Source organism: Ambystoma mexicanum, chromosome 9 (genome assembly GCF_040938575.1).
Source record: "Ambystoma mexicanum isolate Mex_15411 chromosome 9, UKY_AmexF1_1, whole genome shotgun sequence".
In the NCBI taxonomy this organism is placed as follows: Eukaryota; Metazoa; Chordata; class Amphibia; order Caudata; family Ambystomatidae; genus Ambystoma; species Ambystoma mexicanum.
In genome coordinates, this window is record NC_090931.1 from 665,722,635 (window position 1) to 665,740,982 (window position 18,348).

General features: G+C 43.2%; 1 protein-coding gene across 6 annotated transcripts in view; it reads right to left on the reverse strand.

Moving 5' to 3' along the window:
* Positions 1-18,348, reverse strand: part of TRAK2 (trafficking kinesin protein 2) — a 522,775-nt gene that overhangs the window by 249,060 nt on the left and 255,367 nt on the right. For 4 of the 6 annotated variants that reach the window (XM_069615471.1, XM_069615469.1, XM_069615470.1 and 1 more), the window contains 2 exons: positions 8,279-8,320; positions 3,204-3,280 (listed from right to left, as the gene is read on the reverse strand). In XM_069615471.1, coding sequence (XP_069471572.1) covers positions 3,204-3,280; positions 8,279-8,320 — 119 coding nt within the window. Of the gene's footprint in view, positions 1-3,203; positions 3,281-8,278; positions 8,321-13,770; positions 13,875-18,348 lie in introns of those variants that run through there. The other 2 variants (XM_069615473.1, XM_069615472.1) reach the window with 2 other exon arrangements.

Here is an 18,348-nt window from a genome sequence, read left to right on the forward strand (position 1 = left end):
CTTTGGAGTAGATTGGAGTGCTTTGTGAGTTTTGCCTTTGGCGGGTTTACGGCCTGAATACCGTCCAGGCTCCAGTGTGTCTGGCAAGGCAGGAAGGGAGGTAGGAGCACAAACCTTCTGTCCTATGTCTGTAGGTATGTTTGGCGTGAACCAGTTCTAACAGGGCAGCTGGCTGTACTGGAGGACAGCCAACGACTCCCCCCACCCCACCCAGGTGACTGACGGCTCTGAGAGTGTGAATGAATGGGATCCAGCATAAAAGGCAAGGATTTTGGGACTACAGACAGAGTCAACCACTGGAACAAGGGATCCAAAGCAGAAGACGAGCAGAGACATCGGCAGCACCTTTCAGGGCAGCGACAGCACTGGTGAAGCCTTGCGACCAGCTAAGGATGACTTCCTTGTCTTAGGCTGGTAGGACCAACTAGCCTCAAGACCTTAATTTTGAACCATCCCCCGACATGCTGCGACTTTCCTGGACAGCAGAATCCCAATACCGGGGTACGTGGACCATTATCGAGTGCATCGTCTTCCAAAGATCAAATCTGGCTGGAACTTTGTAGGCATCTGTGTGGACCTCCAGAGGCAGGAATTCTTCACCAAAAATCCCCTCACCAGTGTTCAGGACCAGGTCTTATTTTCCCTTTATCCTTTAAAAATACAATTATTGGGAGGGGCTGCATTGTGAAGCACAAAGCAGGATAAGCCAGTCTTGAAACACTCTCACCAGCTAGATTCTAACTATCTTCATCTTGCTCTTCAATCTGGTGTTCACGATTTATACTCTAGAAAAACTGGTCTTCATGTTGCCAGTTCTCTTCAGCATGCCAATCTAAACTTCCCTCTCTGATCATTCTTCTTAACCCATCTGCCATGGCAGAGGACGTTGATTGCCCTACACTCCCCTCCTCTGTTTTATCGCTTGGTATTTGTGACACTATTTCTTGGCTCTCTTACCATCTTTTAGAGTGCCCCCGCTCTATCTTGAGTAGGTACTTCCCCCACACACTCCCCATTCAGTGTTACAGAAGGATCTAATTTTGGTCCTCTTAGGTTCTCTATACTACCCATCTATCTCCTCGCATTGCTCTTTGTCACTTGCTGATAAATTCTCAGAGCTTTTTCTTTCTCCTTCGCTCACTTTTTAGTTTGTGCAAAGCTGGAGGCTCTCATTCACTTCATCTCAATCTGTTAAAACCAGAAATGTCCCCCTCCCCACCCCCCCTGAACTCCTTTCTTTTTCATCTCCCTCCCCAGGCATTTTCTTTGCCCATTCCGTCCTCTGCCCATAACCTATTCCTAACTTTTGCTCTCAACCGTCACTTCCAACTCTTCCAAATTCCTAATATTTGACCTTGCCTTCCCTTTCAAACTACTAAGCGCCTCCTTCTCACCTTTTTGCTCTCCCATCTCGACTATTGTTAATGTCTCCTCTCTGCCTATGCTCTGGTCAAACTACAAACTCTCTAACTCAGCTGTTCATCTTCTATTTCAACTATCTCCTTTCTCGCATAGTTCTTTTGCACTTTTCTTGCTTCAATGGCGCCATTTTCCCCTGCTCATCTTAATTTAAAATGTTTCTCAAATAGGTTTATGGGCTTGCTCCTTACATATGGACTCTAATCTCTCCTTTTTTTCTCCTGAGCAAATTTCCCTCTTAGGTTTTTCTTGCCTTGACTTGCTCTCAGCATCCACAGCCCCATTATCCTCCTTTTCTCTGTCAGCTCCTTAAGTATACCCCTTTCCTTGCACTGTTCCCTGAACTCTTCTTGCAGAAGATTTCAGTATTTCACACTCTTCGTAAATCTATACATCTTTTTCTGCTTTCCCTTCCCAAACTAGTTATTAATGGCCATTTTAAGCAGGTTTACATATTTAGTTTTACTAGGTTTTCTCCAATGTACAGGGCTTTGTCAGAAGTGCTTCATAAACCAAAATAACATGAATGAAATGAAATAGCAGAAAAATAGAATCTAAGTGATAATTTTGCTTTTTGTAGGTCGCCCAACTAAAATATAGATTTCTTTCGGCCGATTTTGGGCAGCCTACAAAAAGCAAAAATCAACATTGCCTCGCCCCTCACACTCACCCGACAGGATTTGTTCAGAATCAGAGGGTGAAACCCCACCCGAATCAACATTCCCTCAGAACCCCCCCCCCCCACACTCCCTGAAAATAAACACACATGCGCGCGTTCTCCGTTACTGTCACTTCCGGGTCCTAGCGTGCCCGTCAGCCCCTGAGCACACTCGTGTGCTTCGCAGGGTCTGACAGTTCGATTTTGAAAGACCACTCTGTGCGGTCACAGAGCAGTTTTTCTAAATCGTGGGTTTTTTTTCACTTCTTTTTATTTATTTATTTATTTTGGGGGGCAGGGGGGTTATTGACCCAATACTGAAAACTAACTTGGTACACAAACTTGTGGAGTCTTTGTTCACAATGTGCACCAACTCAATCTTCTATGGCACTAAGGGTCCGCAACCTCTGCCCACAGAACATCAGGGGGGTGGCAAGCTGCACTCTAGTCTTAGCTTATCAGTCACAGGATGACCAAGCACATATCCAATGAAGAGGGCTGGATTATTTCCCAAGATTCAGTGAGCTCAGTAAGAATACCCTCTCCACCCTGAAACAGTTCTGCCACGCTGGAAGAATGTCCACTTTACTATAAAAGATAACCTTTATTCCAGCAGATGTATACTCCTGCTCTCGAGCTAGGTTTGCGCTATATAGATCACAAATACATAAATACATACAAAGTCACTGCAGAGACCGATTAGAAAGACTTTGCTGCCAGCGTTTAGCCTACTCTCATACTGAGCAAGTACCTAGGCTTGAGAATGGTCATATCTATTAGAACCATGTGCATAAAACTGGAACCCCAAACCAGGCTTGACCTTCCTGGGGCAAAGGAGATCTTAAACTCCGTTTTATATTGATTTTAATTATTTTTTCAATCTGTGAAACGATTTGTAAACTCCAAGCTCTCAACTCGCCTTCGTGGTTAATGTTAAAGGTATTTGTACTGTTCACAGTCATCACCGGAGTGGTCTGCAGCGATGAGTGAATGTATGAGGATAATCATAAATTGCAGCAGAATTTAAAAACACTTATTTTTTAAATGCTAGCGCGGGGAAACATGAACTTTCAATGTTTACTTGAACAACTGAAATCGCTTAATTCGGGAGCATACATTTACCTACCTCAGCAAGCAGGTGGGTAACCATGTCAATATCATTGTAGGTCCTGGTCATCTGTTCCACCCTATCTGAGCCGAGAACTAAGAAAATGCATAAAACATTGGGACATGTATTAGGACAGAAGTGCAAGAGTAAATACATGATTACCTAGGTATTTTTAATTAATAGTTTCGTCACGCATAAAACAGGCGGGAGGTTATGAGAGATTTAATTAAGGACAGATTGAAAAAACAGAGTCTCAGAGTGCAATAACATCGGCAGTTGAGCTGTGTACTTGAGCCCCAGTCTAGCATAACACGTTTTTTTTTTTTTAACAGAGGTAGATGTGCAGTGTCTGCCGGGCATGGAGTCAGCGGCACACTTTAAATTATTAAAATAATTATAAGGCCAGTGCACTTCATCTTTAGATATAGAGGTCCTACATGTGAGCCATATGGTTTACTGAGGTATCAAGCCTAGAACACTAGACACATTTTAGGTTTAAATTATGTTGGAGCACATGAGCACTGGACTTCTATGTACACGAGGTGTATACAGGCAAGAACTTTTTATTCATTAGAATTTATAGAGTGCGCTTTCACCAAAGCACTGTACAAAACGCTTGTTATAGTCAGATGTTGATTTGTACCATAAGAGTGGAAGCATCAGACGAAAGGAGTCAGCATACATTCATGAGGGAGATACCTTGGGAGAGGAAAACGTTAGGCTCTTTTCTAAAAATGTAGCTCAGAAGCCATGCATGCTAAGACGTACCGAACGACCAACGGTGGTCTGTGCATTAGAGTCATGCAAGCATACAGCTGGAAACTTAATGTTAGATGCTGATGTATGTCCTTGACCACCAACACCTAGTAAAGAGAATGAGGCAAGATGGGGATGGACAGGAGGGTGGTGAAGGTGTCCAAGATCTTCTTAAACGAGAAATAAAGGGCAAAGTGATTAGCTGAACGAGGAGGAGATAAGAGGGTGGGGTCAGCAAGGCGTGTAGGATACAGAGAGGTTGTGGGTGGGGCAGAAGGAGATAGGCAGGCAAAGATGGGAGGCAGTGGGTACATCTAAAAAAAACATACCTACTATCCAAGCCATTTATTTCAGAGGATAATTGTGCCTGTATTAGTCGAGTTATCATTCTCTCTCACCTAGACTACTGTAACTCACCGCTAATAGGGGCCAGTAAAACATGTCTGCACCGGCTCCAAATCGTCCAAAACGATGCAGTCCGTATTATCAAGGGCATCCCTAAGCGGGATCACATCTCATCTGGGAGGAAATCACTAGACCGACTCCTCCCCATTTCGGCCAGTATTCACTTCAAAGTTGCAACCTTAGTGCACAAGTGTTTACGAAAAGGCACCAGCTTACTTGAACACTTGAACATCACTCAATACCTACCCACTTGCGCTCTCCATTTCGATAACTTGGGAACGATTAACAAAGATAGATTCAAAAGGGTGGGTGGCCTAGGGAGAGCTTTTCCCAACCACGCTGCACGGATATGGAACGCTCGCCGTAGCACTTTGCTGTTGGACAGAAATATGAAAAAGTTTCGGGCCTCACTGAAAACTACTCTTCAAATATCTGTTGCTCAGCCTCTTGACCTATGCTGATATCATTTCCTGTTCTTTTTGTTTCATCTATTGTGTTCATGGGGCGCCCAAATGCCTGCAGGTTTACGGCACGGTACAAATAAATAAATGCTAAAAAAATAAAAAGGAATAGAGCAGGATCTGTTAGGGTGGGTTTAGAAGCCATCAGAGAAAGATAGGAAACCGTAGCAAGGAGAATCAAAGTGGATAAACATGATGATCGTGAGAGTGGGGAGTCAGAACCACCTAGGTACAAATACAGTCAGAGACCAAAGAACAAATACAGGGACACTAGCACCTGGAGAACTAATGCAAAGACACTAGTCACTAGCATTGAAGGTTAAAGGCAACTGGCAACCAAATAGTAAATGTAAGGCCACTCGAATATGCAACAGGGGTGTAGGGAGTATTGGTGAGCGGACACGCCCAAGCCATGGAGTTCCATCGAACTAGAAGGAAAGCTTCCACACCAATGGACATTAAAGATTACAAAGCCTTGGAACCTACAAAGTGTGATGAAAATACAACAAGAAAAGAATGAATAAGAAAAGAACGAATCAATTGGTGATACTGATCTTTAATGAAGAACGCTCACAATGAGGGGAGGTTTCCCCAATCGCCCCACTACCCTCAATACACAGAGCCCCACCACACCCAATGGCACAAGGCCCACCACTGCGTTCCAATTCTCCCCTCCCCTGATTGGACCATGGAGGGAAGAGGTCTTTACATCGGATACACCATGGGGCCTTTTTGCCATCACAGTACGCCATGGGGGGGTATTTATTTACTCCTTAGATAACATACTGGGGGTGAGGGGGTCCTGTTGTATTCTTGATTACACCAGGAATGGGGGTGTGGAGGGAACATGGATCTCTTCTCAGTAACAGACTCCTTCTCAGAAACACCACAAAGTGATACTTTGCCGTAATGCAACATGGGTGTCTATTCCCGTTACCACCACGAAGGGGTCACTTCCAGGTAGCACCACACCATTTGTCTCTTGCTAACACCAAGCAAGTTTTGTCATGTTAGTACCCAGAGTGGGATTCTGATTATTAACACAAAGGTACTGGTCAGTGATTTAATTAAATGAGTGGATAGCACGGTCCTATATAGCAACGTTGGAGGTTCTGGTTTTTAATTACGTTGTGGAAGGTAAATTAAAGGGTAATCAAAAAAACATGTTTCTTGCACAGTGCAGAAACACGTGTGGCGCCCATTTAGTCTCTCATGAAATGAAAAGGGGATTTGATAAGAGCTGTGAGGCCCATGTACCTTCATGAGAAATATATCTTGATTGCATACACTAAGCAAGGGCGTGCCATCACTCGCTACATGCAAGCCCTTGTTAGGGAAATAAACAGTACGCGGCTCGAGGAAGAAGTTGCAGGGCTCTGTGTCTGCCTTCATGCAAGATGTAAACTCTAGTGGATGAGGCTTAGAGGACTTTAAGTCAGAGGGGAGGCCCAAGTCTCTTCTGGAAGTGGTGGCAGCTTGATGCAGTGCACATTGAAATAGCTGCATTCTTCAGACTACGAGATTTGGAGAAAGAGTCAAGTCATTGGGTTTTATTACAAATACTTACTTGAACAGTGTAGGGAACTCTGGAGGACATGCAAGCTGGATGACTGGTTTTCGAGCACTTTTGAAGATGCAGCATACGACTATCATTTGCAGCCACTATTTGATATTGCTTTTTGTTACTTTAGCAGCATCAGCATTTCACTTAATTTGTTAGTGGCAAACATATACCCCCACTATATGCAAAGTTATTTAAATGAGGAACTGTATGTGCACTTCACTTATTGGCGGTGGTTGGGAGTGGGGGGTTATTTAAAACACAGCAACACCCCTGAGAGACTGCAACAGGGTCAATAAACACAAGGGCCGATTCTCACTGAGCCAGTTAAGAATGGCCAAAATAATCCACCTGGAAATGGTCTGTTTTGTTATGGGTAGTCCCAACTTGTGACCAGAGTATCCTACAAACAGTTGGTCTGCTTGCCTAATCCTAGCCAGTCTGCTGATGTAAAAGCTTACAGCTCGCCTTGGGTCCAGCCTATGTAGCCTTTCCTCCTCTTTCCCTGGATGAGGAGGAGGGTAGAACGAAGGTAAGGTAATTTTCTGAGTGATGTGAAATTCAGAAACCACCATTGGGAGGAAATTAGGCTTCACCTGTAGGACAAATGGAAAATTGTATGGGGGGTTTACAAGATAGAGCTTGTAATTCGCTCACCCTCCTAGCAGATGTTAGTGCTACTAACAGGACAGTTTTAAGAGTGAGAAATCTCAGCAAACAAGAGTGGAGTGGTTCGAAGGGAGTACCCATTAAGAAATGTAAAACTAAATTTAAGTCCCATAAGGGAACTTGGAATGGTCTTGGAGGATAAACATTAGTTAATCCCTTGAGAAATTGTATTACTAGGGGTAGTTTGAAATACGATGGTTCCTCCGCAGTGTGCTTGAAGATTGATAGCGCTGCGAGATAGCCTTTTACAGTGCCAACTTGAAGGCCTGAGTTTGCCAAGTAGAGTAGAAACGATAACACCATTGGTGTACCACATGAAAAAGGGTCGATATTCTCTTCTCTACACCAGCTTCAAAATTTGTTCCAACGGCAGCGGTATAAAGACTTTGTTGCTGGCCTTCTGGCCGAAAGCAACACCTCCATGATGTCATCAGGGAGTTCCCAATCCTTGTACCTCAACCTTTCAGAAGCCAAGGTTGAGGGTTCTTATGTCTGGATGGAGAACCTGACCTCCCTTCTGCGAGAGAATATTCTCTTTAAGTGGAAGACGGATTGGAGGGCAGATGGACATATCCAGAAGGTCTAGGTACCACGTTCTCCTGGCCCAGTTCGTGGCAATTAGGATCATGGTTTTCCGGAATCTTCTCAACCTCCTGATCATTTGAGGAATAACAGGGACTGGTGGAAACGCGTAAAGGAGTGGGAACTCCCAGTCCACTACGAACGCGTCCCCTAGAGCTCCTCTCGGGGGAAATTCCCTTTAACAGAACAGATCGCACTTCCTGTTGGTGCTGGTGGCGGACAGATCCACCTGAGGGGTTCCCCAAAGGGCGAAGATCTCTTGAAGGACTTCCTGAGCTAGCTCCCACTCGTGGGAGACTGTGCTCTGCCTGCTCAGAGCGTCCGCTGTCAAATTCTTCTCTCCGGCTAGGTGGACTGCCGATAGATAGTTTGATGTTTTTGAATTTTTTTTGGTATTGCTTATTGTGTGTTGTTCTGTTATTATTCATGTATCACTATAATGAAAAATTTGAAAATAAAATTTAAAAAATAAAATAAGAATCCCTACGCAAGGTAGAGGCAACACTGCTACAGGAGTTCATCTCACCACACCTCATTTCCTGCCAGCAACACTCAACATGGAACCCCCCCTCGCGTTTACCTGAAGACATGCACAAGCATAGACAAGCATTGCAGGCAAGGCATGACAGAGGAGAGGGGGGAGAAGAGGCCCAAATTACCTTGAGAGCCATCCAAGGAGGAGGAAGGAAGGTCAGCAAAGGCTGAGACAGCAAAATGTCAGAATGGAAACAGAAAAATATATGAGAAACAAACCAACACTTCAGTTTACAAAAGGTACCATATCCACGCGATTTACAGAGAAAAGACATTCAAAACAGATTAAAGTTCAATGCATTTACCATGTAGCGACAAGCAAAAAATCTCTGGCATGACATTTCAGTGACAGTTCCACTTCCACCCACTTTTATTTCATACAAATAATTTGATCAAATTTGAGAGTTCCACGGAGGTGTCCTGCAACATCATAAGGGAGGAGGGGAGGAACAGGTGAGTCGCGGGCCCACTCATTTATCCCTGCAATGCTGAGAATATCTACTTCACATATACATAGCAGTTAAAGACGGATTCATCCTCAAACAGGTGCCCTTAAAAGCGCACAATTTAACCCAGCCGTTTCAGCTATTTTCATTAACTGGTCGGAGTATCAAAGGGTGGGGATCCGTTTTAGCACTCTAGTTATTAGCTTGTCAACTTTTTATGCTTTTTGCAGAGATCAATCTGTGCGCCTGTAAAAGTGTTGTAGACAAGGACCGGCCATGATCTCTAAACATCAAGACAAATGTACATTGCTCTACCAGCTTTTCACACAACTTTGAAAATTGACCTCAATGCTTGTTATCTGGGGCTCTGACCAAGTTATGTGACCTAAAAAGGGTGTACCTTTAAAGTCTTAAGTGAGTCAGGGAAAAAGCACTTCAAAGAAAAGGTAAGGCACAAAGTCATTGATGGACCAAAGTTACAAAATACTGAGTTTATTGTCAAAGTGGACCAGGATACACATAGAAAGTAGTATTAAATGCAACAAAAAAAGAAATCGGGTGTTAATTTCCAAGTTATCAGTAGAGACATAATTTACTCATCTTTCCTCCAACATTTCTTTTACATCACATGGTTTTTAACTGCTAGGTGTTAGAAAGCAGCAATTGTAGCTTGGCTGGTTATCTCCGCACTGATGCAGATTTTAGAAATGCGGAATGAAAGATCGCACCACCTATAAGAAATGTCCTGCACAAAATGTTTGCACAAAATAGCTTTCTTTTTTTTCTTTTTCAATAAACAGGATTTCTTTTCCAATAGTTTGTAGAGAAAAACAAGCTTTAAGGCTCTATGGGACACTTTAAAGAGACTGCCATGTGAGCATTCTGAATATTATGGGATGGTAGGCTGCGGGCACGGTTAAAACTGTTTTTCAAAAGTCCAGCTAAGGGCTTCATAAAACCATATCTGAGGCAGTACAAAACTCAACTCTTAGTATAAGGCTGTACCACCCTAGAACATCTGGTAGTGTAGCTAGAGCAGCAAGGTTTATCTTAGGAGCGAGAGATGGCTGTAGCGTGGTACAAAGAAACTGTAGCATAGATATGGTCCAAACAAACACTGAAACACTATGTATTGTAAAAATACATGGTTTATTTAAATACAAGTAGGCCAAGATAAATCTTGGTTAAGTACTATAACATAACATATATAATAAAAACAATTATTAAAAACATAAGCAACACTTTAGGTGACTTCAATAGTAGTGGCTTGCGCCCGCAATTTCTACAGAGACATGACAGTTACACTGTTTAACTAGTAGTGACTTGCACCAAAAAGTAGCACAGGAACATTTAATTATAAAGTCACTATTTTAGAAGTGCCCTAGAGCAGTTCAGAGAAAGCACAGCCCCGTATTACAGTTTTAGAAAAGCAGCAGCTATTCAAGGGCAGTATAACCTATTGGCACATAACCTTAACACTATTACTAATCCAGGAAAAGATAGTTGGACCAATGATACTTTTCCGAAGTGCATTATACAATTCTAAGTTAAATACGAACTCTAGCAAACCTTTGATAAAGGCAATGAGCAGTTCAAGGGAAGAACCTACATACTTTTCAGAGGGGCTACAAACCGCTCAAGACAAGTAAGTGAAACTATCTTAGAAGAGCACTAAGCACTTCAGGCAAAGCACAACCCAGTGTTACTAGTTTAAGAAAGGCGCAAAGCATTTCAAGTTACGTAGGGAAGCTCATACTTTCAAGAGGGGCTACAATCAATGCCAAGACAGGTATTAACTATCAGACTGTTTTAGATCTGTATATAGCAGATCAGGGAAAGCAAAACCTAAATGGTACACTTTAAAAATGACAATCTGTTATTAAAGGTAAGCAAGCCCTATTGGTAAGCAGTTGCAGCAAAGTCATAGTTACAGAGGATATCTTCTTAACAATTAAGTATTCACTTTAGAATTAGTTGAAAGTGTTCAGGGACTTCATAAAAGGCTAACTATATGTGTTCCAGCATTAGGTCTGGGTAAGTGGTATGGGCAAACTCCCAACAACTCGAATCACCCCCTCAGCCTCACAGGAGACACACCAGACTTAAGGTAAGTATTAACCAAGCCCACACAGTACCTTGGGAGAAAAGAAGAGCTTCTGGATGGAGGCCTTCAGGATGCAGGGGCACAGGGCCCGGTCCCTGGATTCTTGGCCTGGAGACTGAAGAAATGGCTCTGGATTTGGCGCATTTTTACAGGAGCCAGAAGAATAAATATTGCAAGTCAGATTATCTTCACTCTCTCGGTTCTGCACTCTGGTGAGGGGAGTTCAGGGATTCAAATGTTTCAGGAGGTCCAGCAGGAGTCCACCAAAGTTTCAGCAGGATTCGGACTTCGGAAGACCATGCACTGCACACTCGCCTGAGGTCCCTGGGTATTGACCGTTTGCAGCTCGTCGAGGGAGGGCTCAAAATGCAGTCTTCTTTGGACATGTGGGTCTCATCAGCTTCTGGGTAGGAGTCGGCGTTTTCGGGAGCCCCAGGTCGCATCGCTTGGAAGGAAGGGTTGCATCAGGCTCTGGTTACTCAGCAGGCCCTCCGGTCGCTGGAAATGGTTACAGCCGTCGTTTCTTCACCCTCCTCTTCAGATTTGGTTCCAGCGGTTGACGTGTCAGCAGCTTCCAGGATCAGAATATTTATCAGGAACTACAGCACAACTTATGCAAACTCTCCCTGCAGTTTACAGAAAGGGGCGCTCTGGCTGTTCAATCAGAACAGTTGAAAGACAGAGGGCTGCAGTGTTTTGGACCTTCAACCAAGGTCATTCCCGGCTAGAATGGCAGAAGAGCTCTGAACAACAAGCAAACTAGAACAAAAGAAGGAGCAGGAGGGCTACTAGCAGAATGGTAGCCCTCCTGTGCATTACCACGGCTGATTTGACACCCTGCGAGTAATAGACTAAAAATCATAAAAGGCAAAACCTCTGCCACCAGCCATTCAAGTAAACTTGCAATTGTAACCAAAATGTTACCAGGTAAGTAAGAAAGGGGATGCATTGTAAGGTGGGGTGTGCTGGCTCACTAAAATCAATGTAAATGGGATGTGTGTCCCACTTTACCTTTTGGGAACAGTAGTTCACCCAAGAAATTAAGAAATGTAAAAGGAGGCCATTGAATTTAACATGCGGTGTGCTTCCATAGTACATTACAGTCAGTCGAAAGATATGAGAAACTATAACTTCAATCGTATAATATGGAGGGACATAAAAAGGTCCCCCATAAAGAGTAAAAGACTAGGTGAGAGGAAGAAAGATGACCGCTCACCGAAGAACAAGGTAAAATAATTACCAAGTCCAAGCAAAAGGTTCTGTGGTTGACACAAGTCATGAAGATTTATCATAATTATGAAAATCTTACCTAAAAGGCACATGGAAATGTTACAATAGGAGGTTACACAAAGGTACATGGTCTTGCTATGCTGCCATTTTTAACCTTGCTACCCCGGCCTTTCCTCAACTAGCCTGCTCACCATTCTACTTTCCACCTTATATTACAGAATTCAAATAGCCACTCGCACATTGAAGGTGACACCACCCCACTGCCCTGCACACTAACACCACCCAAACTAATCTCTCCAATCAGCTCATCTTACACAAAATTCCAGAAACCCTCGAACCATCCTCGCTCACTTGGCAGACCATGTGCGTAGCAGACAAAAAAAAAATGATACCTCCAGCTCACAGACTGTTCTTGATACACCAATCAAGTGCCCTTAATTGTGGTCCTTTCAATTTGAATGCTTCAACTCAACAGTAATGCAACCTTGCACTTCTACTAATCAAACTGCTTGTGTTTTGGCTGATCCCAAAGTGCTAAGATACCATGAAGATGCAGTGTGCTATAAAAACCACAATAACATACACACATTGTTTTTACGTATTCCGATTACATATTCACTATTTGAGGCAGATGTAGATCTAACCACAGACTTTATTTTTAAAGCAAGTGCAGTACAGTGGAGCAGAACCAGGCAATACAGGTTGGAATATCAGTAAGTTGGCCATTAGAACAAACACTCTAGCTTGACTGCAATGTTGCAAGGTGATCTGAAGTGCTTTACAAAACGCCTAAATAAGTAAATCGGGGTTTCTAAAAAAATAAGATAACAAGCACTTGAATGGGCAATTTTTTTTCCGTAGGGTTTTTCAGCACACATATAATGCATTCACCTTTAAGTATGGGTTAACAAATTAAGTACTGCAGAGTAGGCGCGCACACAGTGTACAGTTCAACCTGAAAAACGAGTTGCCCGTGGTTAATGCACAGAATGCTCAAAAAGACAACAGCAACTTATCACAAAGTGACAATGATCACAACACAAAGCAACCACTACAACATTATGGCTGGTTTCCATAAAGCATAATTCCCTCGTTGATGCAGGATACAACAGGAATCCAGGTTTAAAATAAAAAAAAAATGTTCTGTGTAATACACAAATAGCCCTGAAGCATATTTTCGTTCACCGACACCAATGCTGACATTTTTCAATCAAAATAACCCTGAATTCTCCACCAAGATACCGAGCCAAAAAGAATCGCTCTGAGACGCACCAAAGAACCTTCAATGGTCTTTTTAAAAAAAAATAAAAAAGTAGTTTTGCGTGTGCTACATAGAATGGCTTCACAGACATTTACTAGAATGGAAGTTACGACTATTTCTCACTCATTCACAAAGTTGATGAATTAGATTCGTGGTATCTCATAGGGAAAGTAGTCAGTTGCTGTTTATATCTCCAATACGTGGAAACATCGCACCTGATCTCTGCCTGATTGGCTGCAGGTGGCACACATAAAGGCAGATTTTAAAGGGGGTTCAATCAACAAACCCATGTTACTAAATCAGCCTCCACCTCACAGCCTGAACTATTGGGTCATGGGCTATAGCCTTATTTCCAAACTAGAAAACAGTACAATAGCGCATAACAGGTCAACTGGGTCTTTCTTTCGGTGAAACATTCCAGATAGGCGTGTTAAGAGAACCAGTAGGAGTTCAATATAAAGTCTTACAACAAAAGGACATTGATACAAACTGGATAGAGTGCTTTAGAAGGTCGTTCGAATTCCCAAAACCAAGCCAAACGTATTGAAATTTGACTCCACCTGCATGGTACCTCACCTTCTAGCGTAAAGGCAGATAATAGCTCCTCGTTCTCATTAATATCTCGCCCATCCAGAGCCATGTTCTTGTTTCTGCACATGCAAGAGGTAGTGCACACGATCAGACTTCCGCGGCGGCACATACAGTTCTGCTGCAAACTGGCTTCAATGTTTTGCTCTTAAACAAACATCCTATTGAAGGCAGGTTCCCTTGGTAGGGGAGGAGCCCGGTCATATCATCAGATCACACAGACCAACCCAGACTTCTTGGAGTGAACTCCTGCACCGGTAGACTATCAATCTCATTATCTTACTCCTGGCCACATGCCAAAGCTTTAACCCTTGGTATCCATGAGGAATATTCTACCCCTTAACAAGCTTCTCTACAGAAAGCAGGTGAACGTTTATGAAGCAGCTATTAGGACACTAACGAGTACCTATTTCACTTCTTGCATTAATATAGGAGCCAATAGCCAGAAGTAAATATTCTACATTTAGGGTGCATTTTCTCAGCACTTCGGATGCCTCCACGGATTCCCAATTTGCAATGTTAGTGCTCCATGCTGTCCTCTCTAGGGGCACTTTTAAATAAATCACTACTGAGGCGGTTAATGCGAGTCTTGGCAAGATCAAATCTAGCTCCTACCCTGATCCATGTCAAGTGAAGACCCTAAAGTCTTCATCTTGTGTTATTGGTGAATATCTTCTGCAGGTCATGAACGCCCTTTTAGCATCGGGTCACCTTCCTGTGTCTCTGAAATCAGGGATTATGCCTTTAAAAACAAAACAAAAAAAATCATCTCTGCACCCTTAGATCCTAGCTAATCATCTCCCAGTTTCTCTGTGGCTAAAATCCTGGAATCCTGGTTGGCTGCCCAACTATGTGGGTTTGTTGAGCGGTGCTATGTATTTCACACTTTTCAAAAAGATTTGCGCCCAAATGGGGGCACCGACTCCTTGCTGCTGGTAGCCACTGACCGTATTGAAATGCTGGAGCTGGTCAGAGTGGTAGGCTTGGTTATGTCCGACATTGCTGCCCCTTTGACACCCACGACCATAGGATCCTCCTTTGACAGTTTGTTGAATGCGTTATTCCTGCCACTGTTCTGGGCGGATTTACCTCCATCCGTGTGGAATGCATTCATGTGTTTTGGTGCCCACCTTGCATGCTCAGTGCCATACACAGAACTGCAGGGTTCCTTTGTTCTTCATCTTATTAAACTTGTCTGTTCAACTCTTGACAGCTTTGGTGGCCTTTTTTTGCCTTGCATTTTACTCTTATTGAGCTCAGCTCCTCGTCCATTTGGAAGAGGCAGCGGAGGGAGGTTGGAAGGGGTCGTGTGCCTCTTGGAAATTGCAGGGGGGATGAATGCTAATTCTCTCGACCTAAGTTCAGAGAAAGCTGAAGTGCCTGTGCTTGGTGATCTGGATTCTCTTTGCAGTTCTCTCTTTTGAACAGACTATGGGATCCTGACCCATATCGGTCACTTCAGTGAGGAAACTAGGGTTGACAACTTCCTGACCCTTACCAGTCAAGTAAATTCAATTTCTGCCTTCAGTTTCCACAAACTGTCTAATATGGCAGCGTTTCCTCATTTATTTCTATGCCTGCTGTCATAACCATGACTACAGCGCGTATTCAATTTAGTCTGGATTATGACAATTTTCAGCAACAGTAATATTTAACAAGCTTGTAGGGCCTCCAAAATGCTGAAGCTCTCCACATTTTTGGCTTATGGTGGACCTCCCAGTTATAGCCCCTACTTGGCCAAGTTGCATTGGCTTCTGGTGACACAGCAAATTATGTTCAAGGCTGTGTGCACGGTATATAGATGCCTTAGTAATTCTCGCTCTATCCATCTGAATAACAAAGCATATCAATAACACAGCTGGTCCTCTCTTCGCTGCCTATCATACTTTTTGCACTTACATAAAATCTCCTCTTCTTTCGTCTCTTACTATCTCATAAGTAAACAACCATCTGTAAAGTACTTCCTTTACACAAATACTAAGAATGTAACATTTGGTTAGAGCAATGTAAACATTGCCATGAGCATCAGAAGAGACTTGAATACAATTAACAGACTATACCGCATTTTCTCATTCACAGGACGTCGCTGGGAGGGTTATTGGTGGAACTAGCATATTCCTCAATAAAAACCCAATTGGTGGCATCCCCCTTTCACTCGACAACACAGTTACAGTTAGCACAAAATACCAAGTGTGTGCACATAGTTCAAAGCACACGTATGATCAAACCAAGCTTGCATTTCTCACATGTGAATCAGGTTGATCTGCAACCTTTTATGTAGGCTAGATGCTGACAGGGCTTAATTTAGATAATCTTTCGCTGCCTTTTTCACGAGGGATGAGTTAAGTAAGAAGGTTAGGAAAGAAATAAAGGTTACATCAAGAAGTGTCATTCTATGAATGAAAAGGACCTTCAGATTAAGCAAAGGGATTCGTTAAGGAATTAGTTCCAGATGTCTCAGGCAAAACACACAGTGATTTAATATTTGTCCGAATTGTGAGAATTCATCGACTAATAACGAATTCGGCCAAATGACCAGTTCTAAGGAATGCTGCACATTTAGGAGGGTCTACGGTCACGTTTTAGCTCACTGTGCCTTAACAGAGGAGAGTCAACTATTTGCCTATCTGGCTACGCCCACAAGGACAGCTATGCACTGAAATGCCAGGCAATTCCCATCTGTACAAGGGTACCAACAGCAACCCCAGACACGTGCATCTGTCTTTTTGGGCATGTCAATCAGTTGTGGCTGCGATGCTTGGTTTTACAGCACACCATCTCATACAGCAGGGCATTTTGCTAGGTTCCTTTTTAGTGGAGGGACATCTATATATGTCAAGACTTCAATGTTTGGGAATGTTTCAATTACGTATTCGAAAACGTGAAACAGATTTGTGGAACTGTCCTTCAATGCCGACATTTTGTTTCAAAGAAGGTGGTGGCCCTATTATTTTGATGGCCTTCGCAGCAGACTGGTTGAACGCAATGTAGTCTTTATTGAAATATGGATAACGTGGTCTGATTTGTTAGCCCCTTTCACAAGACAAGTTGATCAATGGTGGATGACCTTAACCTGGCAACTGCGTTCTAGAGTGTTAATTTTACCAATGTGTCATAGAACCAAAGATTGCACAACATTCCTAAAGCCCTCCTCCGGAATAAAGGCCCTCATTTCCTTTAGAATTTGAGGAGACTGAATGGTTACTTTTCTTGATGCCTGGCTGAAGAGACCGATGATATTCCAGAATTAAAACCAAGCAATGAGATAACCAGAATTAGAGGCGATCTTGAAGGGGCGTCGGGAGCGAGGGGGGTGCTACAAATAGTTTGCATGGGGGGTTAATTTCTGAGTGAAGAAAGCCATCTAATCTTCCGAGCGCAGCCAGTGGACTGTTTCAGGGACGCAACTCTCACAAACTAGCTGTATCGGCACCTAGATGGATGGTTCTGATGCTTTTCATTATCATGGTTCAGATAGTCCAAGTAAAGTTGAAAAGAATGGGCAACAAAATTGATCCTTGTATAACTACACTGGAGAGGTAGAGCAGAGGCTCTAGATGTCTTCAATTCCAAGAACGGACCTTCTCGTAAGGAGGCAAACCAGTCAAACATATTCACTGGATGGAGTGACGAACCTCAAGGTTTACAGTCAAAAGTAAAGATTGCATATGGTACTCACCAATTTGACAAATGTACTAATCCATAGTCCCCGCTTTTCCTTATACAAATGGCATATGTGAACCACTTTGCTAGGGCTGAAGCATGCTCTAAACAGCAAAAAGGAATACTGCATACCTTTTTAACATAGCTGAACCATGTAAATGAGTAACTCAAACATGTCCTTGAGTCATTTCTCACTACAACCCCCCGCCACCTCGCTGGTCATTTTCTCTATTGGGACTGCACAGATTCAGACTAGACTGAGGGAGTGGAGAGAGGCTGGTATGGCAGATACGGCTCAAGGGCACGTAGTCACTACTGTGACCTATGTCCCATTCCATTTCCTTTAGTAACAGAAGAACAGAAGAGGACTCATGGAGAAACGGAAGAGAGAGCTAGGACAAGTATGTTCTGAAAATTAGGTTGCACCTAATCGAACCAAAGAGATTTTGGAGAATAGCTTGGGTGAACTGGTGTGTCCGCTCAAGAATTTTGCAGAAATATGAAGTTCAACTTTACACTGGTAGGCCATTGAATCCTCTTTGGCACTGAACGAGTCTGACAGAATCCTCTTTGAAACGCAGTGTACAGCCCATGGACACCAAGAAAAAAACTCTGTGGAAAGTGGGAGTGTGTGGTAGCCTTTGACAGTGCCCCCCTCCCCCTCAGCCCACGCCATGACCTTTGGCACCAAAATTAATAAATGTCTGCTGATTTTCTGAAAAAGGATTTTGACTTGCTGAGAATTGGAGTGCTTGACAAACATTCACAAAATGCAGGGCCCACTCCAATTTGGAAGGGGAACAAGGAAGACTGCTCCTGATTCACAAGCAAGCCAGAAAGCACGTTCAAAAGGAAAGAGGGGTGCATTTAAAGAAACAACTTGTCATAACGAGACACTGAGGA